The sequence below is a fragment of the Limulus polyphemus genome, unplaced genomic scaffold (assembly GCF_000517525.1).
Source record: "Limulus polyphemus unplaced genomic scaffold, Limulus_polyphemus-2.1.2 Scaffold19, whole genome shotgun sequence".
NCBI classification, from domain to species: Eukaryota; Metazoa; Arthropoda; class Merostomata; order Xiphosura; family Limulidae; genus Limulus; species Limulus polyphemus.
Genome location: NW_013665629.1, coordinates 170,622 through 192,278, shown reverse-complemented (window position 1 = coordinate 192,278; position 21,657 = coordinate 170,622). Strand labels below are relative to the sequence as shown.

General features: G+C 31.9%; 1 protein-coding gene across 1 annotated transcript; it reads right to left on the bottom strand.

The window, feature by feature from the left end:
* Positions 1-368: 368 nt before the first annotated feature.
* Positions 369-21,610, bottom strand: LOC111085461. Its single transcript, XM_022384125.1, has 7 exons — positions 21,268-21,610; positions 20,028-20,324; positions 10,478-10,618; positions 8,485-8,512; positions 3,460-3,548; positions 2,741-2,880; positions 369-542 (listed from the first exon to the last, which is right to left on the bottom strand). The coding sequence occupies exons 1-7, from the start codon at positions 21,608-21,610 to the stop codon at positions 369-371; spliced, it is 1,212 nt and encodes a 403-aa protein (XP_022239833.1).
* Between the last annotated feature and the right edge of the window lie 47 nt (positions 21,611-21,657).

Here is a 21,657-nt window from a genome sequence, read left to right as displayed (position 1 = left end):
AGTGTTTTGGATGTACATGAAAATATTAGGCTTCAACGAAAAATATTTCATTCTAAAGAAAGACATTCTAAGCAACTGTCGAAATATATGACATAAATAAGTTGTTTGAAAATTCATTTTTGAAAACTGAATTTAAAAATGCATAACCTTGTCACCAATCCAAAAATAAGCAAGTAAGTCTTTAACAAGTAGATAAATACATGTTACATAACATCATTTAGCATCCAGTCTTGAGGTTAAGGAGGAGATTCTGTCTCACATAAAAACTATTAATAGCAAAAATAAATAAAAACTTACAAATATTACATACCATCAACTAGCATCCAGTCTTGAGGTTGAGGAAGAGATTCTCACTCACATAATAATTATTAGTAGCAAAAATAAAAAATCTCTTCAGGTCTACCAGGATTAATCCTTCGAAGAGCTGGTGATGAAGGCAGAACCTTTACATTTAATCCATTATCTTGAGCCGCTTCTTGTGATGAGGAAAGGTGAACTTGTGGACTAAAAGTATTCTGCTGTTGAGAGCAAAGTGGGAGCTCCTGCAAAGAATATATATATCGACCGGTATGATCAAAATGTAAAATGTTGGTGTTCGTTGAAGTGATCACATAATACTAGATGCTTTCAGATCAGATGATGCTGAATGAGCAACAATTCTAACCAAACCGTTATTTAAGAAGAATAAACTACATATATATATATATATATATAACATATATATGAAAGCTAGTATGTGTCACGTGTCACGTCACGTCACGTTTGATTTCTCGAAATAAGAGGAGTCATAAAAGCCAAAATGCATTTACCCAATTATAATTGTTCGATTACTGTCTGCCCATTACGATTTAGTGACGAGGATGCAAGGGGGCCGTGAAACTTTATAAATGTAGTGAGTGTTGGTATAATAAGCCTAAAGCAAAGACGTAATGTGGGATCACCTAGCCTAGAGCCAGGTGCATAAAATTTATCATGAAAGTAAAAATATCAATTCAATTTTAAACTTTTATCGTCTCTGAATTAAGCTATTTTCTGTTATATCGCCGACATTTTTAATATAAAACAAACCTCTTTAATCAACGGAGATTCTAAATTAAGAAATCATCTAATATGTTTCCAGTTTTGTTGGCTATACATTTATTTTATACCTTCAGCACATAGACTAACAACAATAATAGGTTATACTTTTTTTGCTAAGCAACATGACTTAAAAGCCGTTGTTGGAACTTAGTGTTACCAAAACACACTGGCTTTTCTATATATTAGAAGTTGTTAATCATAACTGATTTTTACCAATAATTATTTTACTAATACGCCACGAATTCATTTCATGAATGGTCTTAATTCTGCTTGGTTGACAAAGGAATTTACCAATGTTTGACTGACTCAACTGCACTTTTCTGTCTCTTTGTTGGTCAAGCTTAATTTCGCAAAATTTATTTATTTCAGTTAGTTAAGCACAAAGCTAAACAAAGGGATATCTGTGCTCTGGCTATCAAGGGTATCGAAACCCGGTTTCTAACAGTGTAAGTCCGCAGACATACCACTGTGCCACTGGGGGGCTATTTCAGTTAGCAATGAATTGTGAGGTTAGGGTATACTAGGGGTTGGGGTGGTTGTACTTGCCCCGTCATTTTTTGACGGGCTATACGCTAATATATATATAATGTATTAAATGTTTTATTAAAATATCTGTTCTAAACATTTCAAGCAACTCTCTATTATCTTTGAAATCTTAACTCCTATAACGGATAAATTAGCAAATATTTAAAACAAACTAAGATTTCGTTATTGGATGACATAATATTATTATTATTCTAAGCAAGTATTTGCTTTTTAGTCCTAAGGACGCTTACAACTGTTGAGGAACCTTAGATGCTTATATCATCTTTGCTTCTTGGTGAGATTTTACCTGATGGCGCCCATCTCCTTTCGTTGTAGCTGTCCCTAATTTAGAAGTGAAAAGCTAGAGGGAAGGCAGCTAGTCAACACCACCCACCGCTAACTCTTGTTCTACTCTTTTACCAACAAATATTGAGATTGACCGTTACATTATAACGCCCTACAGCTGACAGGGAAAGCATGTTCGACGACGGAAATTTTAACCCGCAACCCACAGATTGCGAATCGAGCGCCCTAACCACCAGGCCATGTCAAATCATTTAACAAATATGGAGAAATTGAAATATTTCAATTCAGTTTAATAACAAAAAAAGCTATTTATATTAAATTACGTAATTATAAAAAAGCCTGTTTTTTTTTCTGGGGTAGAGCTCTGGATTTCGAATCTGACGAACCGGGTTTGAATGCGTGTGATACCACAAAATATTACTCGCACTTTAAACTGTAGATGCGTTATATTAGTGACAATCAATCCCTTAGCGTAGACAGTGAGCGGTAGAATGCTACTGGCTGGCCTTCCTTCTAGACAGTAGTTGAAAATGATGGCCGGAAATAGCCTTAGTTGGTTTACCATATATAAACGAAATACAAAAACAAATAGAGGAAATACACGCATCGGTTGCATCTATGATTGTATCATGTTTAAATAAATATTTAAAGTTTCTTATTCAAAGAATACTCTTCAACTTCCAAAACACAAAGAAGAAAATATGTGGCTTATAGATCTTTAAAACTATTTTCCTATGCAGATTTTAAATCTGAATATTATGTAAATATTCTTTTTTATGTAGGTCGTCTCAGCATCGATCAAAAATAGTTTCTCTTATGAATAGCTTACCATATCAGGACCTAGACTAACTTCACAAAGCGAATGAAATTGTGAATGAACACCAACTAAAGGGCTTGTCCATCTGACGGTGTCACCAACAAATGTTTCATTTTCGTTTACATTCCGGAGCTCTACAAGATTCCCATTAGCTATAAGATAAAAATAAAGGAATCGCTATCAGTGAAAATGTATGACAATGCCTGTTACAATAAGTTTAGAAGCTGTTTTTAATTTTTCTCAAACTTTGTAATGTTTCGTTTGATAATTCCGTTCAGATTTTTCTAAATTTTCAATTCTGTTCCAATTACTACATGTTATTTCTTATTTCACACATTTTTTTTGTAAGAGTCGGAGAATTTCTTGTTAGACTTAACAACGGTTGTTTAACCTAAACAATTTTTTTGTTCTTTGACAGATTTTTCAGGCAAAGTATTCATGATGAGCAAAATGGAATGGACGGCAACTTCCTGTTGTAAAAACACAAGTGTAGAGGTCGACGTTTCGAAAGTATTTTGTCTTCAAGTCCAAAAGAGGAAAGACTTTCGAAACGTCGTCCTCTACGTTTGTGTTATTAGAACAGGCAGTTGCCGTCCATTACAGTTCACTCATCAATTTAATTTTTTTTACATTTCAAACAACAACTAAGATTAGAATTGCATATTTGGTCAGTATGTATATTTTATTTGTATAAACTCTTCAGTTGCTATTAAAAATGCAAGGAAATTTACCTGGAATAATATCTGGTCCCCTTTCGTCTTCAACTGTTGATAATGGACTGTAGTGTTCAGCACTAGACTTCAATGTTACGCTTTCATCTCTTTAGTAAATGTACAATTATGTGCTTTAGTATACTTGGTAATATATATATATTTGATAATCGTTTTTTTTTTTCTCGGAAAGGGATATAAACTAAGATTTGAAATGGTTATTAAAACAACATACCAAATTAAAATTTTCTCTTTTTAACTTTTGAATAGATAAATAAAGGTTGAAAAAGGAAAAAATACACAGGACTAAAAATGAAGTAGATTAATAAATAAAAAATTAGCTAATTTTCTACCGACTTTCAATTCGGTGTCGACTGGATTAAAGAAGACACGATCTAAGGAAATAAAAAAAACATTTACAACTTCATGAGAATTCTATTTCATTACTCAACTCTTCACCTTACACTTTCTTCAACGGTAATGATTGTGCACAAGTTCAAAGATAAACTATGTAATATTAATTTTATTAAAAACTTTGCATACCTACACGAGGTTGATTATTTATGGTTATTTGCTTGTCAGAAAACCTTATTTCGAAATATGTGTTAATAAGGCTATTAGTAACTTCAATATTAATTATTATTTTCTTTTCTCTACTATTACTTCTGAATTTGATATTTTTATTTAATTTTAATTTTTATCTCTAATCTTGTGGTATGTATATAGACATGTGTATGATATTTTATACACCTTGTATGTGGGCCTTTGTATTTTCATATCGTGTGTCTTCGTTTGTTTTCCTATTACAGTACAAACGACAACTACGTTTTTATGTATTTATTTCAAATTCTCACACAATATCAAAACATTTTAGATTCTAAGGTTACAGAGTTTTAACCCATCTGATATCAGTTGTTGTGGAACTTTTATATAGCTCATGCCTCTTAAAAAGCTGGAAAGAGAAGTATTATGCATTGAAATAAATGTTTCCTTTGTAAACTATGTTTAAGAAAATCTGTAGAGATTTATCAGAAATATTAGAAAATACGAAGTTTTAAGAACTTTAAACTTAACCAGTTGATGAAATGCAAATAAAACGGTTTATAGCCATATTGTGAGATAGCGAATTCAATTTTTATTTGGTTATGTTTTTGTTTATCCTTCATTTATTATTCCTTCTATTTAGTTTATCTATGAATTTTGAGTTACATTGAAAACGCTAACTCACCTTCTGATGATCACGTTTATTGTGAGTAAATATGTATGTATTATTAGACTGACATCGGTTTCCCCTAGCGGTAACATTCAGATATCATTAATGTTGCAAAAGAATATGTAAATTATGTACATATATTTTGCACAGGATTGTATAACTTATGATCACATGATTTGTAACCTCGCGATCTAACAAGTGAATAAACTTAGTTTACCAGATATAGCTGAATAGTATTATTGTTGATTATTACTGGATGTTGTTAGTGATTTTGTAGTTTAAATACGGAATATTGTTATTTTGTAATTAGTTTTTTTCATTTGTCTAGTTTTTTTTTTCTTGGTTCTTTGATTTATTGAAATATTTATTAACGTGGATTTATATATTGTATTGTTCATTAACGTTAGTTTCAAGTCCTGGCCAGGCGCATATTTCTTTACTGTGTCTTGGTAAGTTATCAACTTTGTATTTTAATAGTTTGAAAGCCAAACTTTAGATTTCCGTGGTTGTCGAAGTATAAGAAATCTGTGTTTGTTTATTGTTTTTTTTAATTCTAGTTGTAACAACAAGTTAATTTAGACCGTTACAACGTAACATTAGATCTTTCAATAATAAGTGTCCCTTCTGAGCGTCGTTAATTACTTTTAGAAACAGAAACATCTTCTCCTCTAGACTATAATTTAACTAACTTGATTTATCGGAAGAGGAGTATTTAAGCATATGGAAAATTTATATCTACTCACTGTTTTATTTTATTTCAATTTGTTAGAAGTCTAGTAGTATACGGTTCATATTATATAATGGAAATATGATTTATATTATACGATATACTCATCGTATTAAGTTGGGCAACTATACACCATGCATTATCTATATGTTTGGACCGATTTATATAAGCTGTACAAGGAGTTGAAAATTATAAGAATGTGCAAAACGCAAGTTATGATGATTGATTACTGACAGCAAACACCCTTCCACTTCCGGGGACAAATATGTATTTCTTACAGTTTAGTACACATACTTGTACCCATTTCGTTGACATGAGATATAATAAAATACACAGTTTAACATGATTTGAATACGTTAGATACTCTCTAAATATTTGTGACCCAGATGCCTAGTGTCCCTGGAGAATGTAAGCAAATACCGAAATAAAATATATATCCACATGTGAAAGACTAGGATTCTTTTTTACAAATAAATGTTAATATTTAAGCAGCTGTTCAACATACAATATCCAGGTTGTTATGGTTCAGAAACATATAATCCAAGTTATGATGAATCAGATAATAACACTACCAAAATACGTACCAAAAACGTAGCTTCTTCATGCTACTACGAATCAGTAGTAAATTAACAAACTTTTAATTTAGTAGTGTATATGTATAATATGCTTCCCAAAACAAGTACCACGAAGCAAAAAAGAATGTTTATTATAATGTGAATCCGACACCCAGAAATCAGGTTGGCATGAACCATACACTACAGTGTCTAGTTAACTATGTAACAAATGCTTAGTATATAAGCTACTTTGAGTAGGAAACCTTGTATCCAAATCAGTAAGGATGAGTCACTTACTTTCCCAGCTACTGAGTTAGTTACATCACATCCGAGTCAGAATGACGCAGACACATGGAACTTAGATTATTTCAAAAACCATTTATAGTGTGCGAGCTAGTATGAATGCAACTGTACTGATTTTCATCTCTGGAGAAATATTTTCTTGTAAGAAGAAACCCCAAAGTTTCTTTAAACTTGTGTTAGCCCAAATCAAATATCTAGCAGCTACCATCGTAAAATTAACCATAACAGGTATACATCATATTCCTTTTTTTCATTAAGCTTTCATTTCTCTCCTAATACTTTCTTCAAACGAAATGATAAAGAAAAACACACACACACACACACAAATTCTAATTAAAACTAAGCACATTAGCGTACCGTTTGACTCGTGATAAGACTAGTATCTGGACTATAAGGAAGATATTGTATTTGAACTAGGATTGACCAGAAATCTAGTAACCGGGTTAGTATGCGTCGAACATCTAACACCTGCACTAGTATAAATCGTACATATGTCATCCAAGTTAGTATGAATAGAACATATAGGGTCTTGGTTAGAATGAATGGATATCTGGGTTCCGGGTTAAAAAGAATCGGACATCTAGGATCCGGGTTAGTTTGGATCCGACATGTAATGAAGGTTAGTGTGAATTAAGCATCTAGTCTTAAGGAAATTATATTATACAAGTAATAATATATTTTGTAAATGTAAAATGATGTAGGGATGACAGTGGCAAAAATAATGCAAACAAGAATATGGGGATGATACAACTATAGATAGATCATCTTTACATGACTTTCAGTATTAAAAGTTAATGTTACACTGTAAAATGCAAGAGTACAAAATGGTTACGAGGCCAGTCAATTCGACCGATCTCGTATCGTTGTAATGGTCTATAATAATCAAGACATATTTTAAACCAGCTTGGCTTTCCTTGTACGTAAGTTCTAGGCTCTTAAAAAAATTATATATATTCCTGACTGTTGGTATGCAGTTGGTCATATTATGGTAGGCATCAATGTAGTGTAACCAACTGCAGTAATATTAAAGTCAAGTATCTATTTTACAGTGTAATATTAAATTTTGATATTGAAAGTCATGTAGGGATGATCTATGTACAGCTGTATCATCCCTATATTCTTGTTTGCATTCTTTTTGTCACTGCGATCCCTACATCATTTTACATTTACAAAATGTTTTATTACTTGTTTTGTGAAGTTTTCCCCTGACTGAAAGTTAATGTGCTTTATGAATGTGTGTCAAAAAAGTTAATTTTAAGAGTATTGATTTTTTTTTACTTCTTCACTTCATACGTAATATACAGGTTGGCTCCATAGAGATACTGATTGTATAGTGTACAAAGCATTGAGTTATAGTCATATTAGTTTCATCTCTTATTGTTTAGTAATTCCTGTTTCCCTTGTACTTAAGCTATTTAAAGGAACACCACAGTTCTGTAAAAAGACTAACTGCAAGGGATAATGAAAATATCGTTTACACTATAATTATGATTTTTGTTTTAATTACTGCTAGTTATTACGATTAAGCGATGCCATCGTGCACTGCACAGGAACACATAGAGTCAATTTATACTTAAACTGATGTTAGTGATAAAGTAGTTGTAGAGTTATCTCGACTAAAACGAGAAGAAAGATGAACAATCTAGTGGGTTGGTCACTTTCTGGTTTGATATCTTAGCGATGGCCTATTGAGTATTTTGGTTATCCCTACATATAGAGTGTACCAACTATATGATAATCAGACAACTGGTTTTCGAGCTAGTCTGGAATCCGGGGTAGCCTGTCTTAAGAATCCAATATGCAGGCTAATATGATCAAACATCTAACGTCCGAGGTCAAGTATATTAGTTACCTTTCACCACGGACAGTCAGAAGTATAAACTTTTATATCTAAAAATAAAGTAGTTGGATAAATAATAATCAAAATAACAGAATACTTACAATTTTATCGCAGTAAACTACTAAATAGACGTAAAAGGGAGATATTTTTAATATATACACACTATATTACTTTTAACATACAACTATTCAAATATGTGTGGAAACTTTTAAACATATATTAGAAAAAGAAACATCAAGACAAAATTTTATGGACCAAATGACTAAAAGGAAATGTGATTAATATATTTCTTTCTACAAACGCCGAAATTAAAACACGAGTACTTATTTTTTTTTATCTTTAGGCTTTAATTTTTTAAATTCGCAAACATCTTATAAGTACAAATAAAATTAAAAGTGTTAAAACGTACCGGTTTTCGACTCCGAAGAAAGTTTTTCCTGTAGAAAAAAAAATCCATAAGTTTTTTTTGTTTTTTTTCTCAACTTATACGTACTGCACATTTCCAATACTTTAAAGTAGGAGAAAAATCTACATACGTATTTATGTGTGTTTGTGTAATATATATGTTTTCTGTCGGTCCTTATGTTTCTGAGATACACTTTAATGAAGTTACTGACGAGGCTCAACTCTCTTTTTTTTTCTTTTGAGTGGAGATCTCTGTCGTGTAACACGTCGAGAACACATTAGTCTGTGCTAAGTAGTGTGTGAAATGTGGAAACAACATTCTAGAAAGATGCTTTAACCTTCAACTAACATCTAAATAACAACAAGAAATATACCTAATATTGCCAACGTTACGTATGCTACACAGTTATCAACCAGTTGGAAATTCTAATCATGAAATATATTTCACATGCAATTAATACATTTGAAGGTTATTTCAGTTCAATGTTGGTAATGTTTTTTAGTCATTTGAGTTTAAATACGAGATTTAAGATGTATGCCTTACTTAGTAGGTTTTGAACAGAAAAACTGTGTAGTGTTGTGTTGGGAGTAAAGAAAAGAACACAGAATTAATTTAATTGTTTATCATCCCAAAACTTCTTTGAAATGAAATGAATTAATGTATTTATTTTTGCTCAGATTTTTAGAAATTTCAATATGAAGTCAGTTTATTGTTTGTTATATTTTGTGGTATTTTCCACGTGATTGTATTCTTAAATTTAATGAATTAGGCTTGTCTTATTTATCCATAAAGTTGTTCGATAGCCTAGCCTGTATGGTGACCTTAAACATAATTTTTTTGCAATGTATTAGGGATCACTCTAGTTAATTGAATAACAAGGTTTAACAAACGAACAAAAAAATTAAAGAGGATTTTCTAACCATAATTTGTGTTTTCCGCAACATTAGTTTCTGCAGTTGCAATAAAGAAAGAATGAGAGTTAACTCTTCTTTGGTGATTGATTAGAGAAGAATATCTCTAGGAATTGTGTTAAATGATGGGAAGAGGAGCTGGGAAAAAAATTATATTTCTTTATTTCAAAAAGCCGTAATAAGTTAAAGTATCTTCTGCGCATATTAATTTGGTTTAAATTTAAAACTGTTTTCCGTTAATATGGAAGTTTCACGATACTTCTGTTCCTACCTATATTCTTACTTTTCAACGGAACATGTTTTTCTTCTAACACCAGACGTTAACTATATTAACTCTATCAGAGATCTACAAGTTTACAAGTTCGCTATTTTTTTTGGGGGGGGGGGTTCTTATCCATAACATTTGACATATATAATATATAAAGCTGTTGTTTACAATAGAATGAAGATAAACTGTAAAACGTGAAATAGAACAACTAAGTAAAAGTATTTACCATCTTGAGAAAACATGGTTATATTGATAAAAGAATGTATAAAAACATATTAATATTTGAGTTTACATACAATTCAGTTTATGAACTCTCATACCTTGTTTCTGAATTTGTTAAATAATTAAAAGAAGGTGCAGACTTAATGCCAATATGCTTCTTACATATTTCTGTTACTGTTTCTTTACTCTAGGTCATGATTTTTGAATACTGTTAGTTTTCTTTGAAACAACATAAAGTTATAAAGGCATGATAAGATATGTATGTTGAAGGATCCATCCAAACAAATAAAGGCTTCTAAATGTTACTCATTTTAAACTTAGCAAATTTATAACAATACATATATATATGTGTGTGTGTGTGTGTGTGTTGCACGAAAATAGTTTTAATAAGTACTTCAATATCTCAAAAGTTAATGCCAGAACTTAAGTGATAAAAATATTTTAAACCTACATTTATCTGCATCTTTTATATTCTATGAATTATACTGTTTATATTATTCAGTTCATTAGAGTCTACATTAGCTTAATGCTTTTAAGAAGAATAAATCATTGTCTGGCGTTAAGAGCAGCGGAAGACCTAATAAAACTAACTAACCTGCAACTCTTTTTCTATTTCTTCTCGAACGGATTTTAACAACAACGATAATTACTAAGACCACAAATACTAATCCTGCTACTCCAGCGACTGTGGTCACCAGAACTGGACTGAACTCAACAAACCACACGTCATTAGAACCTGGAAAGATTTTAAAACATGATCACTAGAACATTTATCAGTTCTAATATTCTTATCGAGGAGAATAGGAATCTCACGTGTTTAGAAAAAAATAATAATAACGAAAGATTGTTTGTTTGTAATTAAGCACAAAGCTACACAATGGGCTATCTGTGCTCTGCCCACCCTCGGTATCGAAACCCGGATTCTAGCGTTGTAAGTCCGCAGACATACCGCTGTGCCACTGGGCGGCAGTAACGAAAGAGAAGAGGTAAATGAATAGAACGTTTGAAATTATGTTTTTGATTTAGCATTATCTATAAGCGTTTTATGTGCTTTGAAAATGGCATGTAATACGTTTTATATAAAACAATAAACAACTTATTCGCATCAGTTTGTATGCATCAATATTTCAGTTTTACTAAACAAATAAAAAAGATGAAGACACATCAAACTGATTTTTCTCTGTTTTAAAAAATGCTGAAAGTTCTCCTTTATAGAAACGTATGTGCTTGTAAAACCAACGTTCAATAAGACGCTCTGAACGTTGTCGTGTCGTAATAGTAAAAATCATTACTCTCTAGCCTTTTTATCAAATGCTATCATGCATCTGTCCAAAACACTCAGACAATATTACGACTAAGTCTTTCATCTAGTGTTGTAAACGGTTTTCTTGAGAAATGAAAATGTGAAATAGCAATATTATTACACTGGGAATCTATATATATGAATATATAGATTCCCAGTGTAATAATATTGCTATTTCATGTATATATCTTATTGTTTATATCCTAATTGTGCTGAGCAATGGGAAGTGCAAGATTTCGTTTTGGGTGTTTTTTGTTTTTTTCCTATTTCAAGAAGTTTAAGTTATGCATTTCATTCAACTTTCTTCCAAACGATTTACGAAACATGCAATGCCAACTCAATAGAAACTCTATACGAACTTTCACGACTTTTTTGGCTTTTCAATAGATGCAATTTTTTGCTGATTCCGCGGTGGATCAGTGATAAGTTTACGAACTTACAACGCTAAACCCAGGGGCTCGATAACCCGCGGTAGACAAAGTGCAGGTAACTCATTATGTAGCATTGGCCTAGAGCAACAACGCACATATTTCTTGTGGTAGCAGCTCCACCATTCTTCCCTAATAGGACATTTTCTAATATGTATTATTTTGTATTAAAAATATTCACAAATTTAACTCCAAACTATCAGACGAAATAGTAAATCTAAATTAAACTTAAAAACCATTATTTATAGAAATTTCATGTACATAGTGAATATTAATTTCCAATTTCAAGGTTCATGTTTATTATTTTATTGGATTTCACAGAAAAAAATTAAAGGCATTTAGAAAATAAAAGAAACTTTCGGTACATTATTTTATGTTATTTTTAATAACACTTGGTTTTCTAGGTTCTCTTTAAAAAATTCCTAAGTGTGTAAATATCGGAAAAAAAAGAGAAATTTATTATAATGATACCAGCTAGGTTCTAAACCAAAAGACGCTTGGGAAAAAAGTGTTAACACTTTAAATTACAACACGTGGAAGGTACTAATTAGACAAACATAAACCCTTTATCAAGTAAAAGAATAAACAAACAAGTTTTTGTTTATGTACAACCAAAACAAATACTAAATACATATAAAAATCGATACACGCTTCCTTTCAGATACAACTGTTTTTATAAAAATTTATAATAAAAAAATAATAGCTTTTTTAACGAATTTGTTTCTGATATTCAACATAATCTAACACTAATTATTATGAATACGTTTAAAATGACTTTAGATTCATATTTCTTTCCGAACCATCTATGCATTGTTAATGTTTTCATTGTTTTAGTAGCGTTCGTTACGTGACCATGATATAGCACTATATATACTCTAATTTTGTATTTTTTTGTTATGCTACACGTATCATAGCTAAATGAAATGCGATATGATACAAAGTCTAGTTAAAGCTCACGACCAATGTTTCATTAACTTGATATTTAAAGCTATTTTTGTATAAAGAGACAGAAAGAAATGAAATAGGACATGAATTTTTGAAAACATAACTTTTTCGCTGTGCTTCGCAAGCTAAACACAGCCAAACATGCTAATGATTGCAAAAAAACAAGAGGGAATCCACAATAGCCGCGGCACTTGAAAATCTTTTAGGCAGGATTAGAGTAAATTAATCTATGAGATCTTGGGCGTGATCAAATACATCAATCAAAAGGGTTTGATCTCCTGAGACTAAAACTATAATTATATCTCAAATCGGTCAAGAGTTGATGGAGCTATGAGCTAAAAGTTTGTACTTGAAAAAAAAACTCAGCTAAAAAATAATTGAATGCTAAAATTTTCTGCTTCTTTAAAACTTCAAAGTTTGTGTATTGTGTACAAGTAATGTATTCGTCGTTTTTGATGCTACTAAATAAAGACAATTCCAATTAGAATGTATCTATCAATTTTAGCTCTAAAAATTACATTTACTTCATAGTTGAATCAGAAACTTATTCACTTTTCTGATAAATGTAGTTCACATAATATCACATGTTACCAAATAAGGTCTATCAGTTTCCAGATGTTTTAAGTACATAAAGAATTATTTATTACTTTTTACATCCGAAGCACACTTAAGTTTCATTAAGAGCCACTAAACTTCCTTCATCCCAAAGACCCCACTAATTTCCACTGTCTATCTTTTTTGTGTGTGAAGTTAGTGAGTGAGAAAAGGTTAAAAAAGCGCGATAGATAAAAGAAATAACCTCACTGTGAGAAACTAATAGAATCAAAACTTTATATTGATCTTCTTTACAGTTTTAACACCCAATTATTGTTTAATACAAGATGTTTTTATTATCACATTTTGTATCTGTTATATTGCGTCACTAATAACTCAAGTTTTCATTGTATTTTTTGTTACAAAGAGTAATACGGTGAGCATGTCAATTTTTGAGCAGTAAGATAAAACAAGTATTTCACTAAGATATTCATCGACAGATGAAAAAAGTTAACGATTATGGAAATATATTATGTTCAATGTTATAGAAACACGGAATTATGGCTATATTCTTCTATAAGCTTTATTAGTCTTAAGAAGAAAGAAACACGATGTACGAAAGAGCTATAAATGTTTTGTTTTTTTCATTTAAGTTTTGCTTTGTTTATAATAAAAGAACAACAGTACATCTGACACCCACATAAAGCTTCAATGGGTGGAAATATAATCAACTCAACTGAGTTGATCACTCCAAGATTATTCAAAATTGCAGTTCTGGTGTGGTCCTGCAATGAGTTTCTATGTAATGTAAGTTAATACGTCTTTATATTCCAATATGTACATCTTATCAATATGGTTATAGCATGACGCAGTTTAAAATATACTAATATGCATATTTTTGAGTAATTCAACATTTTCTTACTGGAATTGCTCAATGGGCTCAGCGCAAGGTATACAGACTACAAAAATCAGTAATTCTATAAAAAACAAAACAAATGTGTGCAAGAAAAAGTTCATTTGCATATAAATCAATATCTTTTAATAAAATCTGAATACGTGGAGAGCGTATGGAGTTAATACACCGGATTATATTTATTTCATCAAGTAATCAGTTACAGCCATAACAAAAAACGAAGACATAAATGCGTAATGAGTTACAGCCATAACAAAAACGAAGACATAAATGGGTAATGAGTTACAGCCATAACAAAAAAAGAAAACGAAGACATAAATGCGTTTTTCCCCGCTAACTGCCTCATTTAAACTGCAAAATATTTACATAATCATGTAACTTGTGAAGAGGAATCGTTAATAGGAGAAGCTCCTTAAGCAAGCCAAGAAACGCGTTGTAAACAGAAGTTGTTTCAATTAGCGAGTTTATTTATCTGTAAATAATTAAAAGAATTCAAGATTTTCACACAGCTGAAAAGTGGACATAACTTACGCATAACTTAAATAATAATTTTCTTCATTAACCCCTTTTTTATTTGACCAGTAATTCAATACTACAAACTTCCAACTTTTAAAAGAAAACAAAAATATGTTGATACTGTGGTAAGTTCACGAGAAGCTGTTAGAAACAGTATTAAAAGAGAAAAATATTGAGACTTCACCTTTATCTAGTTATTGGTCTATTTTTGAAATTTGAATTTCATTAAAACATGTTTTGTAAATATTTGCGTAGCTTATGTCACATAAACAAAACAAGGAAATTAATACAATAATAAATCTATTCGAGCCTAAGTGTGAAGAAGTTTTTTTTATTGATTTTGAGCTTAGTTAAACACTCCATAGTTTTAAGCTGCAAGTGATTCGTAACGATAGGAATTTTTGTCATGACAAACACCTTACCAAATTACATCTTTTTTTCAAATAAAAAATATAATGAAACTGATCCGAAAGTGAAAATATGTTTTCAGTTCTTTAGAAAAGAGACAAATATAAAAAATCCACTAAAAAACGAAACATATTCCAAATTACAGCACAAGGGACTGGGCGGAGCATTTAGATGTACAAAGACGTGGGTCAATCAATCCTATCTAGACACCTTTAATTAAGAAACTTCCTTCTGATTTTCTGTTCTACAGAAAGAAAAAGTTTTGATCTTCTAAAAAAACTTATCTTGTACATTGCTTAAACAACCACATATTTTCGTCTGGAATCTGATAAATTTATATCTAATATACTGCTTATAAGAATAAGTAACTATACTCCATCAAAATGTACAATTGTATTACTTCCTATGGCATCATGTCATTAATGTGAATTTTACACATGCTAGTGCAGTATAACCAAATCGTATATATGAGATCTGCTTATTTGAATATTCTAGTGTGGTAAATGTTGATATTTATAGAGCTTCATAACTTCATACAATTACATATAACTAATTCATTATTAAAATACTTTAACATTTAGCTGGCTTTCCTGTTTTTCTTTACATAGGTATGGAACAGCTTTTCAACAGACATAAAATTTGTGATAAAATCAAGAAAACTACAGATTTTTTCTTTCTACATCCTCTTAATTTGAACATTTTGGTTTCAAAATCAGAGGCGTTTAAAAGTATCATTTCAGATCTATTTTTTATTTTCCACAAGTGACTGCCTACCAGGCCTTGTGTTTAATCCGTTTAAGAGGAATGTATAAAAAAACAAAAAAAAACATTTGCAATTCACTTGATTTTTATTACATATTATAAGCCTGTTAGTTTATAATGAATCGCTAGTTTTTGGTGTTTGTTTGTTTGTTTGTTTTTGGAATTTCGCGCAAAGATACACGAGGGCTATCTGCGCTAGCGGTCCCTAATTTAGCAGTGTAAGACTAGAGGGAAGGCAGCTAGTCATCACCACCCACCGCCAACTCTTGGGCTACTCTTTTACCAACGAATTTTGGTGTTTAAACTGCAATTCTTTGATAGAGATAATCGATTAAGGCTTTTTCTGCTACTTGCATTATTTTGCTTCATTATTTGAATATGTTCAAGGTGGATCCTCGTGACACTAAATCTGAGAATGTTTACTACAAGATAACCGAAAGATTTCATAACATTGGTTACAAACAGTACAAAAATGTATTTGGTTAATTCTGTTTTCAAAGTTACATTACGAGTTTAGTTGTTTGGAAATAGCTCTGTCAGTAATATGATTTCATAACTAGTAATTAACCTATCATAACATTGGACTATTATATTACTATACACTATAATATGCCTTTTAAGCACATCGTTACAGTACTAGAATCACAAAATGCCCTGTAGGTTGATTAAACTTGCAGGTCTTTAGGTTACTGTAAACTCGTAAGATTCTTAGGTTAATTAATAGAGCTTGTTGTTAGATTAACAGGAACTGATATATCCTTTACATTCTATGAGTATGTCACGTTCATTGCCATTTTTCACTTGTTGAAAAGGTCAATATTACATATGAAGCTTATATATATTATACGTAAAATCCAACATTACTGTTGATAATATGCGTGCTCTCTGTAGATTTGTTTGAAGTTAAGCACAAAGCTACACAATGGGCTATCTGTGCTTTGCCCACCGAGGGTAACGAAACCCGGTTTCTAGCGTTGTCAGTCCGCAGACATACCGCTGTGCTACTGGGGGGGGGGCCCTTCTGTAGAAAAAAGATAAAAAAGAAGAAGTCGTGGAGTTAGAAAATCTACTTACTATGGTGGAACACTTACTAAGGATGGAAGATGTCACTTTACAGTAGAAGTATAGGAAACTTTTCTATAAGTATATTGTAGTTTGATGTCATGTGTATAGACAGAGAAAGAATAGCTGTATCAGAATTTGAATCAGAAAAACCGTACAAATAAATGTAAAGAGAAGTATTTAAGTGAGCCAACAATTATAATTGTTTTTTCGTGGTTTTAAATTGCTAGTCATCAAGTAAGTTTATTCGCCCAAAGGGAATTTCCAGAAAAAAAAATAATTAATCTGAACTTCATCACGGAAATCGCACTGCCACTACGTTCGCTAATCAAGATTTCGTTTTTTGTCCGTGTAATTTTCTACATAATTCAAACTAATATGCATGACCTGTCTCTAGAAAAATAAAATATAACGTATTGCGTTGTTTGTTTCAACGCTTAGTTTAATGCAAGCTCTTCAATTTCCGTAAGAAACTGTTTTCTTGGAGCAGCTTGGTTTTTTCTTCTTCTTCTGTGGCGTAAATACGTGAAGAGTTCAGCAGCATCATGACTAATGTGCCGTTAAATTGTTTAAAAGACCACACTGTTGTAGAATATAAGTCGTCATTATGCGCGCAATCAATCTACCAAATTACCGGTAACAGTGTACGGTCCTAAGCCATAGCGACAGTGTTAAACATGATAGATAACAGGCATTACTTAAGAGTTCCAAGGTGTTTCTACAAGCTGCTTGTGAAAACCACATTTCTCTTACAAATTAAATATTACATCAAGTAAAAAGCGTTTTATGGGAATGATCAACATTACTATATAAAGATATTTAGGTTGCCCTGAATATCACGTTGTCAGTTGTAGGAATAGACATGGTTGGGAAACGAGAATGAATCTGATGCAGAAAGAAATAACAAATATTTCAGACTGTTTTATAAACTTCTCATTATTTTCTTATTTACAACAGCACTGATTTAATATTGCTCGTAAGACGTAGTTTGCTAACTTTGAGAATGTTTAGGGATTAATCATGAAAATTAAAAATTTTAAGAATTCAAACAACATTACTATGAAATTATGCCATTAGTTAATTCACACAATAAATGATCCCGTCCCCGTTTTTTGGGTTGCAGATACAAACAGGGAATTCTTATCTACATTAAAACCAAACGTTTTATTGTTTGTTTGCTTGTGTTGAATTTCACGCAAATCTGTACTAGCCATCCCTAATATAACAGTGATAGACTAAATGCAAGACAGCTGGTCAACACCAGCAACCGCCAACTCTTGGGCTACTCTTTAATAACGATTACTGGAATTAACTGTCACATTATAATGACCACACGGCTGAAAGGGCGAGCATGTTCGGTGACGGGGATTCGAATTCGCCAGCCGTAGATTGCGAGTCGTGCGCCCGAACTATCAAGCCATGTCGGGCCACCAAACTTTTTAACTATATTAATTATAGGAAGTTAGAATAAAAGTTATAAATCAGAATAAAATTCAGTGAACTGTTTCATTCATTGTATGTGCTGAAGATTTAGTGAGCAGCAATAAGTTAACATAACAATTCATAAAAAGTACTGCCGTAATCTAAAGCATTATTTGACGAAAATCTCTCTATGTGTGTACGTCTGCTTATAACTGGCGAACCGATGGAACAGTTTTTATCCAACTCGCATATACCCATAGGGACCCCGAGAAGTGACATAGGGGGGTAAGTGCTCAGTTCTGATCCCCCTATGCCAATACACGATCAATTTAACGTATCTTCAATCAATCAATCTTTTTTTGCTGCTATCTTTACGGCCGTCAGAATTTTTTTTTTCTGTTTTTAAACAACATTGATTATTGGCAGTCTCAAGAAATATATTATTACTCGTGTATTTCATAATCGATTAAGCAATAGCCGTAATTTGTTTATCCCCACTGATCATTTAAACATAATTCTATATACTTTGTCCAATGCTGGGTGAGTGGTTCATGTTGCACCTTCTTAGTCACTGATCTTATTATTTTGAAATATAAATTATATCTAAACCCAAGCAAAGACGAAATTTGTATACATGGCTTTAAATTAGATATTAAAAATAATTGAAAAATAAATACATGTAAGAGTTAAACATAAAATTTTACATCTTTATCAGATAATGTTTTTAGTGCACAGAATTAAGTACGTAATACTATGCGCGTTTATTGGATAGATTTAACAGGTTACAATATTGTAACGTTTTAAAATTAATCTATTTTAGAAGTATGCAATAGTTTACCTAATTTGTTTTTAAAAGAAATAGTGTTAGGAAAGATGTACTTCAGCAGTATAGTATAGAGATGTTGACTACGTTATATTAAAACGATTTTGGAGCCTCACAACGTCGTTACAATCCTGTCCAAATATGCTGTCGTTGACGACCGTACGTACGTACACCTTAACAACAGCTGTGCACGTAGACTTAATCGCGCAAAGCTCCGTGACATGTGCAAAGCACACTTCTAGTCCTTCCCTGCTTTTCACAGTTCATCTAATATGCGAGGACGACAGTTTAAGAATGCCTTTTTTAATAGTCCGATTGCACAGAAATCCATAGACGCTGCCTCTGACGACTTGACCGGTATGTCTTCGTACGAAACAGCATGAATACCCATTTCATTCTCCAGCTGCTTGAATAATGCTATGGTTGAATGTATGTTTTGTAGAAGTAAATGGTGTACCCTGTGACTTATTTCGATTTATCAGAGGAATAGCTCTCTTGATTATGTTGTACACTGCCGTCTGGAATACGTGGACAGATCTTACTACTAACTCTGTGTTGGTGGATTTTTACCTGTCATAAAATGCTGCGCTTTAATTACTACGGATGAACTGCAACTTCTTTTAGGTCTGTTTCTGGATGCAAAGGGCTAATCTTATTTATCAGAGGAATAGCTCTCTTGATTATGTTGTACATTGCCGTCTGGAACACGTGGACAGATCTTACTACTAACTCTGTGTTGGTGGATTTTTACCTGTCATAAAATGCTGCACTTTAATTACTACGGATGAATTGCAACTTCTTTTAGGTCTGTTTCTGGATGCAAAGTGCTAATCTTATTTCTTATTTCTTTGTTTTCCACTGTTATTAAATACAAGGGATACTATCTCCACCTTTTGGAAATACTAAGTCTCCAATCTGAACACATCTGAGCCTATGAATATTTTGCGTCGTCATTAAAATAGTTTTAATATAACGTTCTCAACTTTCTGTAGTTTGTTCTTTAGCTAATCGATAATACACGCTACCTACCTTCAGTTTCATCGAAAGAGGCAAGGGTGTTAAAATCTGTTGTCCATGTTTCACTTCTTCCTTTAGCGTTTACTGCATAAATTGAAATCTGGTATTTCGTATGTTTCGAAAGTCTTTCAAGTGAAAATTCTGGTTTCTTAGATGTTAGCTTTTTGTGAACTTTCTGTAGGTCGTTTCCATGTAATTCCAACACAAAGTGTTGACTCAACCCTCCATTATAACCTTTCAGACAACCAACCTCAACACTGTCAATTGTTAAGTTTCTTACTGAGCAGTTCACTGGCATTGTCGGAGGTCCTGTAGATGGTCCAGAAAGTATTATCTTGAAATATTAGGAACATTAAAACTAAATCATACACATTCTATAGAATAAAGACAGCTTACTCACATTTTAAGCCAAATATAGTTTGTCAGTTATGTTTTCTTTTTTATTATATTCATTAAGTTAAACAACATAAAAATCATTAATTTCGTGATAATATTCAATTATTTATTTACAGTACCACAGAGTCACGCTTTTATGAAGTAAAACCAAGTTTGTTTGCCACAAATCATTATCAAGTATAATTTTGTTGAGTATTAGAGCTTATCATTTGGACAATGATCTGTGACACAGAAAAGATAAATCTTTGACTTGAATTTATAACCTAATTAAGAGGGTTTTGGTCGAGGGAAACGTTTGCAATCTAGTCTAATGTTTCATTTTATTTTTAGACATGTCATGGACTTCAACAGCTCAGGTATCTACAGCATAACAGTCATGTTATATAACTGTATTTATACGGTACTTGCCTCTTGCAGCACACACAGTCTTAACACAACTGCCGTGATAATAATGAATGCACTAAAAATATCTTTTTACTTACAATAATGATAATCCTTGTTGATCAACAAGCCCAGTATGTAGTTCACCTATATAATGCCTAATTAAGACACACATGGAAATAGATCAAAAAGTCGTCTAATCATCACTTCATCAAGTAGGTTGTTGGTTTAAACAACTTATAAATGGTAACTCTTTCCTAAAGTACGAATCTTACTTACCACTACCATATCTATCTTGTATAGATTAACCACTCACTTTTAGCTAAGAGTAAGTATGATATTTTAAATATTATAAAGAATTTAAGATGTTCTTGTTCTAAATGAAGTTTTAACCAAGAACTGTGATATTTATAGCTCTGTAAAGAACTTTTTAAAAACATCATTGATATGTCTTACTTCGTGAATTTTTCATTACCTGCAGCTGTGACATTATAAAAGCAAGGTTCCTTCTGCATGCCTACTTTGTTACTTCCCCAACAGACAAGTGTACCATAATCTTCCTGGTTCTGTGGGATAAAGCTCGCCACGCTTCGAGTCATGTCATCCTCGAATGTTAACACCTCTCGGTTTCCAAGAGAGTTATTGAACATCCAACGAAACGTAACCTCCTCGGGATCTGCTTCAACCTCACACAAAACCTTCACCGTTTCGTGTACTGCCGTACCATACACGTAACGCTGAGCTGGTCGACATACTGGAGCAACTGGAAAATAGAGCGTAGAAATAATGTAAAACTTCCATTTTCTGTTTAACGTCATGGTTATAAATTGTTTTAATGTTAATTTTATCTCTCAAAATAAACACT